Raw genomic sequence first — 10,119 nt, forward strand, 5'->3', positions numbered from 1 at the left:
CAACGGGAGGCACTTTTCTTAAACGTTGCAAACGGTTTTTAAACGGTTACGGCTTCCGCTCTCACCCACCCAAGTAACCTGGCCCTGATGCTGCCCCTATGCAAACAGGCAGCACCCCTTGACCCCAGTCCTGCACAAGTTGCCCGAGCGGGTTCTGTCCTTTTCAGGGGACCCACGTCCATGGGGAACCCCCTGAAACCCCCAGAGGATTGCCACCGGTTCCGGTGGTGGCTGGGCCCCAGCCTACTCCACTGCGGGCCCTTCCTCCAATCTGCCTCTCCGGAGGTGGTAACGGTGGGAGCTGCAACAAACATTTTTATTTACATGCCACAAGTTTGTGGTTGCCCTGCAAGTTCACGGGCTTGTCCGTAAGGAGTCCCTTACGCAACTTCAGACGGTCCCCACGGGGACAACGGTGCCGGCAACGACCGGTTTCAATCAGCAGTAAATCAGATGGCAATCAGGTGACCTCATCGGTATCATTCACTTATCATTCATTTTCAAACTTTTCAAACTGTGAACAGCACTCTGGTGGTCCCAACGGGGACAACTTTTAGGCGGAGGACCGCCGACTTTTACTGCTTAACAGTCCATTCTCAATCGCGGGGCTCTAGTGCCACCTTCACATGGTGCACCGCTGTGGACCCCGATGGTAGCTCGCTGCGGGTGATCTTCCTCTATATTCATGCGGGCATGCACATGCGCTCTACACCTCTCTCGGACATCGATCTCTCTGCGCAGCTGCCATTGCCGCCGCTCCCAGTATGGAGCACTTTTGCTTGCTCCGGTTCAGCGTGTGCGGGGGACGGACCCAGCCAGAGTCCCTCCGTGTCGGCTACGACCGGCACCTTCAGTAATGAGGGACCCCGCTGTGACATGGCCTGCTCTGCCTCCTGGCAGCTGCATCCCCGCCGTGCCTCCAGTGCATCTTTGCTGACGGCCTCAGCCTTCGGCTTCTTCCATGGAAGCGGATCAGGGCGGTCATGAGCTTCTGCTGCAGGTCGGTCCGCCGGGGCGGATTGGCAGGGTACCGCTACCGGTGGTGGTGGTAGCGGGCCTAGTGGCGGGGCAGCAGCAGCCAACACGGGTAGCGGGGGAGGTAGCAGGGCGAGCGGGTATGGACCGGGTCCCTCAGCCGCGATGACCGACCCACTAGGGGTACAGAGGCGTGGGTCACTTACCCTCCCTTCCAAGACTCCCTCCACCTCGCGTCTCCGTATGGCCGCCACCACTTCCACCATGTCGGCCTCCCACTCCTCCAGGAGGAGCTGCATGCGGACCTGCAGACGGCTGCTTAGCTGGACGGTCCGGACTTCCACCCACGCTGCGAGGCCAGGCGCGGGGACCACGGTGTTGTCGGTCAGACTCAGCATCTTTAGCAGCGACCTCTTCCAGGAACCAGTCAGTGGCCGCAGGGTCCTGGTGTCCCTGCTTCCATAGCCGCGCTCACATGCAGCCAGCCGCCATTTCGTCCCCCTTAGTTTCTTTTCGGCTCCTCCTCTATCGGGGCGGGGTTTTGGCCTTCGCGCCTCCACTACTCGAGGAGACGCTCGAGCGGGAACTTTTCGCGCCAAAGATGGCGGCTTCTGAAATTTTCTGGCCGGACACCTCCGGCGGTAACAAGGCGCACCTCTACCAGACGGCAGAGCGGTAAGATCCTGTTCGTGACGCCAAGTTGTTGCGGGCGGAGGAGGGGACGCTGCGCTCTCCCACTGCTCGGGTCCGGCTGCCGCTGCTGCTGCGGCTGCTGCTCGGTGGCTCGAGCGATGGGCCGGATCCCGGGGACTCGAGCGGCGCTCCTCGCCCATGAGTGAAAAGGGGTTTGGTTTTGGGGATTTATTGTCCGTGACGCCACCCACGGTTGTGGTGATTGTGTGGACACCACCGCTGCTCTGTATGGGGATCCCGGGAGCGGTGACAGGGAGCAGCTTTGTTGTTATTTCTCCCCTCCGTGGGTAGGGGGTTGGTTGTCCCGGGGCCCGGTGATGGGGTAGGGGTGGATGGCAGGCCGGGTGCGGGGCCTGGTGAGGTGCAGGGTCGCGGGGGCAGCGCTGTGCCGTACGGCACGGTGGTGCTCACTCAGCCTGAGACGTTGACACAGTTCTTGGTAAAACACACGGCTGGAAAGACGGTTCCCACGGACGGCTGCTGTTGCTTTTCCCCGGTAGTTAATGGTGACTGTCTCTTTCCCTGCACCTTGTGTAATGTTGGTAGCGATGGATTCCCACCGGTAACCCGCTCCCCGACTTGGATATGGGCCGGAGGAGCCCCTCTTTGCCCGCAGGCGCTGGCCCTGAGAAACTGGTGCCTTGGCGGTGGCGGTGTCTCTCTCATACGGTTGGACTGTTGCCTTCGATCGGGACTTAGTTGTTTGGAAACCCGGAGGTCCCCTTCACTGACGGATTTGGCAAATTTACGGCGACTGCTAGCCTTGCCGGGATCCGAAAGGCCCCTGCCAATGGTGCTGGCTTCTCCTTGTGTACCGGTCCGGTACCGCCGGGTCACCACCCGTCCACGGTCCTCACGGCACCTCCGATAGGCCACTCCTGCAGACGGTCACCGCCGTCTGCTAACCTTGCTGTCTCTGTCCGGGGCACACACCCGGACTAAATTCAGGCTCTGTTGCTGTCACTTTTCTCCTCACACTTGCTCCTCTACCACTCAAGCTCTGCCTGAGATAAACTCTCCCTCTGACTGCCTGTGTTTTCCCTCCTCCAGGACTGTGAACTCCTTGGTGGGTGGAGACCAACCGCCTGACTCCACCCCCTGGTGTTGACATCAGCCCTGGAGAGGGCAACAAGGATTTCTGGTCTAGCTTTGATGTGCCTAACCGGGGTGTAGGGTGTGGTGATGTCATTACCTGTGACCCCTAGCTTGTCCAGGGCGTCACATATACTGCCCAGCAATTTGTGCACCAGTAGCTGTTTCTTTGCTATTCAGTCTTTTTAGAGCAAGCGTCATTCCCCAAATTCATCAGTCATGGGTGCCAATGGCACTAGTGTCGCGGGCGGAGGAGGGGACGCTGCGCTCACCCACTGCTCGGGTCCGGCTGCTGCTGCTGCTGCTGCTCGGTGGTGGCTCGAGCGGTGGGCCGGATCCCAGGGACTTGAGCGGCGTTCCTCGCCCGTGATTGAAAGGGGGGTTGGTGTGTGGTTTGGAGGATATTGTCCGTGACGCCACCCACGGTTGTGGTGATGTTGTGACACCACCGCTGCTCTGGACGGGGATCCCGGGAGCGATGACAGGGAGCAGCTTGGATGTTGGTTCTCCCCTCCGTGGGTAGGGGGGTTGGTTGTCCCGGGGCCCGGTGAGGGGTAGGGATGCAGGCGGGTTACGGGGCCTGGTGAGGTGCAGGGTCACGGGGGCAGCGCTGTGCCACACGGCACGGTGGTACTCACTCAGCCAGTAATTCACACAGAGTCTCTGGTCAAACAAACGGCTGGATGGACGGGTCCCACAGGCGGCTGCTGTTGTTCTCCTCCTGGTAGGTTGATGGTGACTGCCTTTCCCTGCACCTGTGTTGTGTTTACGGTTCCAATGGCTTCCCACTGGTAACCCGCTCCCCAGCTTGGATGGATGCTGAGGGAGCCCCTTTTGCCCGCAGGCTCTGGCCCTGGGAACTGTAGCCTTGGCGGTGACTGTGTTTCCCTCTTTCTCTCGCACCCATTCAAGTCTACGGGGCAAGAGAAAGATCGCACTGCACTCGCAATACACTGGTGTACCACGAGTGCAGGACGAGAATGGCAATAGCCGGCTACAGAGGAGAGAGTGATAAATCCCTCCCTCTCCTCCTCAGCGCTGGCACACCCCTCCTCAGCGCCGGCCCGCCCCCTGCAGCTGAGGTCCGATCGCATGATCGGACCTCAGTCGCAGTGACACTCACATGACACTCAGCTCCCGCTGTGCTGCCAGCCTGAGATGAGTGTCATGCGAGGATCGTATTAGTACCCGTGTGGCCCCAGCCTTATAATGGCAGTTAGAGCTGACAGACTCCTTTTATAATTACATTATGGAATTGCTAGGACAGGAATTCTCTATGGTTCCCTTCACAATGAGTTTTCTCCTTCCATACACATATACCGGGAAAGGCTCTTAAGATTTAAGTCTGTGATAGAGGTCATAGGACTTAAAAGGGTACTTTACATGCTGCGACATCACTAGTGATCTCGTTAGCGATGTGAAATTCTAGATTGCAAGTGCGATCTTTCGAGATCGCACATGCGTAAAATGACCTATGTGCTATCTCGAAAGATCGCACTTGCGATCTAGAATTTCACATCGCTAACGAGATCGCTAGCGATGTCGCAGCATGTAAAGTACCCTTTAATTGTACGAAGTGTATCCCATGTGGTTTATTATTTTTTTTTATTGGATGATGCTGGATGGAATAGTGACAAATTACCAGAGTTTGAACAATTTGGCCTCCATATGTATAAAAAAAAATCCATATACTGTAGCGGTGGCCAAAAAGCTCCCAACACAGTAGGGTATGTAGACACAAGACATCCACAGTGCAAAATCTGCACCAAACTGTGCAGATTTTGTTGTGGATTTCATTGCAGAAATGCTGCAAATGTCCATCCCTTTCATCCTTTGCTTTGCAAAGACTGAAATCCGCAGTAAAAGTTGACATACTACAAATCTGCAGTGCAAGTCAATTTACAGCCAAGGGGTTTTTTGTATTTATTTTTTTTTATACAATATGCAGATGAGATGTCAAAAAGATCTGATCGCAGTGATATCACGCTGATAAACCGGTGATCGCAACCTCCCCCAGAAAAATCAGTATGGAAAATCCACTGCGTACAACCCATGTGCACATACCCTAAATGTTGGTGCAATTATACACAGTGAAATATAATATCAAAAAGAAGAACACGGTGGACAAAAAAGAATTCAGTTTAGGGAATATTTTATTTTTTCATTTTTTTAATATTCCTTTAGCCTTGTGAGACTATAAAATCACAGTTTCTGTGTACGATATAATACATAAAAAAAAAATACATCCTGGGGATGCAAAATACAATTCAATACAAGTAACCACATTTGCAGTTACCATACAAAAATATTCTGTACGGCGTCTTTTTTAAAACAAAAAGTAAAGTTTTTTTTAATGCAATTAGACGAGTATTCCTTAGACATTCTGAGCAATACTTCATCACAGCTTACAACAGTCATCCTTATAAAAGATACGGCTTCTCAGGATGCTCCGGAGACGTCTCCATGGAACATGCTGACTATATAAAACCCATTCAGGTACACAGCATCACCTCAAATAGCTTTCTTCTTGGAGAATACAGTATGGTTATATAGACACTTAAAAACAAAGTTACAGACAATTATAAGGCATCTATGGCTTCTGGAGGGTTCAAGTTGCCTCATAGACAAAAGCCTTTACATGACAAGCTTCATAGAAGTAGTAAAATGTGAAAACCTTTTTGATTTTTCCATTAGGAATACTAAGGCCACATGGAGTCTTCACGGAAGAAACACGTAAGAATGGAAACCATTCTCAATAACCTGCCTTCTAACACAATCTTCTTAGAAGATACACATTGCAGATGGAGCAAGACTAGAAACTCCTTCACCAGGCGTTCTCCTGCCCTATAGGGTCATACAATAACCACTTAAACGTTGCAAGGCAACATAATGTCCCCCAACGAGTAAAACGTTGAGTACTTTTTGAAGTTATCCTTAGGATAATACGACAGTCTCTTTCAGATGCTGAAGAGCTTTTTTTTTTCCGCTTTATCCAAACGTACTTTTGTAGAACACCGTTCCTTACTGGCAGAAGTCCATTACTTATGTCATAGTCCCTTGATTATTCTTTGTAAAGTCCTGAAGTTCACCAAGGTCTCCAGATCTTTGCTGGACCATTCACCAAGGTGACTTTTTTTTGGTCGCAAGGGTGGACGAAGGCAGGGATATTCTGTGGGACCTTCAAATGGTTGAGCAATTTGGTTTTGGTCTCTCCACCTTTTGGGTCATCGTGACGCAGGAACTGTAGAGCTTCTTTGACGCACCAGGAATAACCTTGGTTGTAATCCTGCTGTAGATGTTCACCAGAGATGTTCTGGGGTTGATCTGGAAAGAAATGACAAGAGGTACGTAAGACTTCTGTACAAGTTTGGATTTTAGAGCTTCATCATGGTCTTAGACCTTACGTGACGCAATGAGAACTGATTGATTGCTCTCAGTGAGAGAAACAAACAGAGAAACAAGATGAGAACTATGACTCTACTTACTTTTTTGTTGTTGCAAGTAGCTCACGGCCATCTCCAATATGTCGGCCTTCTCCAGTTTGACATTGGGTTGTTGCTTGCGGAACTCCTTTTCTAGAAGAAGCTTGAGTTGCTCGATGCAGCTATTAATCCTATCTCTGCGCATCTTCTCTACAATGGGTTTTCTCAGCTAAGAATAAAAATAATGCAAAAATATAAGTCAACCGGTTCATACATGGAGAATAAAACATAAACTCTTAAGACAGTAATGTGCATTAGTAAAGGCGAAAGGACACTTACTTTGTTTTTTTCCTTTGGGGAGAGGTTATCCGCAGTCATGCTGGTAGGTGCCATGCTTAGACGAGTGCTGGGTTTCCAGTTCTGAGCTAGAAGTGATCTGAGATGTGGAGTCAGGGCTTCCTCTATTTATACCCCAGAGCTTGCATACAAAAGCATGAGTCCCGGACCTGTCAGACTTTCCCACACTCACATAGCCAATACATGCATTCAGCAGGACAATAGAGGAGGCATCTATTACAGCATGGTAAATTGACTGTGAATTGCCTGAGGATAATACCCTGATCCCAGCAGAGCAGGTGGAGAGTGCGCTACACAATGGGGACAGGCTTCAGAATGAGGTGGGAGAACGTGGGAAAGGGCTTCCCATCGCTGTAATCATACCGCGTCCCCATGAGAACATGGACATTGCAGTATGCTGCTCTTTTTTGAAGCGTGCCAGTCAAACATGTGCACAGGGAACAGATGTTGCAGAGCTCGGCACACATCCTGGATATACTGGCAGCAGGTAATAGTAATTATATTGCACAAAAAACAAGTATAAACCTGAATGCTATATTAGGAATAGATCCTTTAATACTCTATCCAGCAGATTAATAATAATATTTATTAATTTATATAGCGCTATTAATTCCACAGCGCTTTACATACATTGGCATAGATTCAGACTCATATCTGACCACTATTAAAAGGGTTCTCAGAAAACCCTTATCTCTTCAGACACAGTTGTTACTTCAAAAAAATACAAAAAAAAAAAAAAAAGCCGAGCTTTACTCACTCTTCCCAGGCTCCACGCTGAATCTCTGCTGTCTGTTATTGCCTGCAGCACTAACATCATATTAACAGCGCTGCAGCCAATCAGTGCTTTATTCACTCTTCCCAGGTTCTCTGCTGTCTGTTATTGTCTGCAGTACTAACGTCATATTAACAGTGCTGCAGCCAATCAATGCTTTACTCACTCTTCCCAGGTTCCACGCTGAGTCTCTGCTGTGTTATTGTCTGCAGCACTAACGTCATATTAACAGCGCTGCAGCCAATCAGAGCTTTACTCACTCTTCCCAGGTTCCACGCGGAGTCTCTGCTGTCTCTTATTGTCTGCAGCACTGACGTCATATTAACAGTGCTGCAGCCAATCAGTGCTTTATTCACTCTTCCCAGGTTCTCTGCTGTCTGTTATTGTCTGCACTACTAAAGTCATAATAACAGCGCTGCAGCCAATCAATGCTTTATTCACTCTTCCCAGGTTCCACGCTGAGTCTCTGCTGTCTGTTATTGTCTGCAGCACTAATGTCATATTAACAGCACTGCAGCCAATCAGTGCTTTATTCACTCTTCCCAGGTTATTTGCTGTCTGTTATTGTCTGCAGTACTAAAGTCATATTAACAGCGCCGCAACCAATCAGTGATTTACTCACTCTTCCCAGGTTCCACACCGAGTCTCTGCTGTCTGTTATTGTCTGCCGCACTAACATCATATTAACAGCGCTACAGCCAATCAGTGCATTACTCACTCTTCCCAGGTTCCACGCTGAGTCTCTGCTGTCTCTTATTGTCTTTAGCACTGACGTCATATTAACAGTGCTGCAGCCAATCAGTGCTTTATTCACTCTTCCCAGGTTCTCTGCTGTTTGTTATTATCTGCAGCACTAACGTCATATTAACAGCGCCGCAGCCAATCAGTGCTTTACTCACTCTTCCCAGGTTCCACACTGAGTCTCTGCTGCCTGTTATTGTCTGCAGCACTGACGTCATATTAAGAGCGCTACAGCCAATCAGTGCTTTACTCACTCTTCTCAGGTTCCATGCTGAGTCTCTGCTGTCTGTTATTTTCTGCAGCACTGACATTATATTAACAGCGCTGCAGCCAATCAGTGAGCTCAGCAGCTCATGCTGACAATTTGGGCAGAACTGCTGAGCTGTCGATGTGACATCAGAGCTGATGACAATATCAAATATATAAAAAAAACTGACCCGCACATGCATCAGGTGTGAATAATTGCTAGCTGAAAACCCAATATAACTACAAAACACATACAGCTGCACTCTAAAATGCTAACAATGAATAAGGGAACTCTGGTTCTGCATTACTGCTATAGGAATATTTTGAAAAATAAAAGAAATACTTAGCATATGTATTGGCCAATGCATGTGAACCCGATAACCAACGGCAAGGTGTATCTCAATATACCGGGACCCTAACTCCAATGCCTCTATCTGGGTTAAAAACCTTCTGCTGACAATATCAGATACCAAGAACAGTGCTTTACTCATCCTTCTGGGGTCCAGCTCTGTTTGTTTTTTTTTTAAATAGGGATTTACCAATAACAGGAAAGCCCTTTTGCCTACGGCCAGGTGTTTTGTGCGACACATTGGAACATTAGATGTAATGATTTCTTTATAAGGTCCCCGTCACACGTTCCTGTTTCCTGTGTGCCAACTGTTCGTGTGACATTTTTTTCACGGATGCTATTATAACCTATGGGGCTGCTCAAGTATCCATGTATCCATGTGAACCATAAGGAGATATGTCTGTTGTTTTCCAGCAGCATGGATGACAATGGCCAGAAGAATGGTATGGATCTCTGTAAACACATAGAGCACACGGATAGCATCAGTGTACAATCTGTGTTCCATCCATATGCTATATGCGTGCTGTCCGTGTGCCATCCATGTGCCATCCATGTGGTGTACGTGTGCCATCTATGTGGCATATGTGTGCTATCCATGTGGTGTACGTATGCTGTCCGTGTGCCATCCATGTGGCGTCCGTGTGCCAATCCATGTGGCGTCCGTGTGCCGTTCATGTGGAGTACGTGTGCTGACTGTGTGCCATCCATGTGGTTTACGTGTGCCATTCATGTGAAGTACATGTGCCATCCAAGTGGTGTCTGTGTGCCATCCATGCGGTGTCTGTGTGCCATCCATGTGGTGTCTGTGTGTCATCCATGTGGTGTCTGTGTGCCATCCATGTGGTGTCTGTGTGCCATCCATGTGGTGTCTGTGTGCCAACCATGCGGTGTCTGTGTGCCATCCATGCGGTGTACGTGTGCCATCCATGTGGTGTCTGTGTGCCATCCATGTGGTGTCTGTGTGCCATCCATGTGGTGTCTGTGTGCCATCCATGTGGTGTACATGTGCCATCCATGTGGTGTCTGTGTGCCATCCATGCGGTGTCTGTGTGCCATCCATGCGGTGTCTGTGTGCCATCCATGTGGTGTCTGTGTGCCATCCATGTGGTGTACGTGTGCCATCCATGTGGTGTCTGTGTGCCATCCATGCGGTGTCTGTGTGCCATCCATGTGGTGTCTGTGTGCCATCCATGTGGTGTACGTGTGCCATCCATGTGGTGTACGTGTGCCATCCATGTGGTGTACGTGTGCCATCCATGTGGTGTACGTGTGCCATCCATGTGGTGTCTGTGTGCCATCCATGCGGTGTCTGTGTGCCATCCATGCGGTGTCTGTGTGCCATCCATGTGGTGTCTATGTGCCATCCATGCGGTGTCTGTGTGCCATCCATGCGGTGTCTGTGTGCCATCCATGTGGTGTCTGTGTGCCATCCATGTGGTGTCTGTGTGCCATCCATGTGGTGTCTGTGTGCC

General features: G+C 50.0%; 1 protein-coding gene across 1 annotated transcript; it reads right to left on the bottom strand.

Moving 5' to 3' along the window:
* Positions 1-4,942: 4,942 nt before the first annotated feature.
* Positions 4,943-6,601, bottom strand: HES5 (hes family bHLH transcription factor 5). The gene is made up of 3 exons (XM_075327915.1): positions 6,522-6,601; positions 6,246-6,411; positions 4,943-6,084 (listed from the first exon to the last, which is right to left on the bottom strand). Exons 1-3 carry the CDS (start codon positions 6,573-6,575, stop codon positions 5,846-5,848), a joined length of 459 nt encoding a protein of 152 aa, XP_075184030.1. The 5' UTR covers positions 6,576-6,601; the 3' UTR covers positions 4,943-5,845.
* Positions 6,602-10,119: the final 3,518 nt, after the last annotated feature.

Source organism: Anomaloglossus baeobatrachus, chromosome 11 (genome assembly GCF_048569485.1).
Source record: "Anomaloglossus baeobatrachus isolate aAnoBae1 chromosome 11, aAnoBae1.hap1, whole genome shotgun sequence".
NCBI lineage: Eukaryota > Metazoa > Chordata > Amphibia > Anura > Aromobatidae > Anomaloglossus > Anomaloglossus baeobatrachus.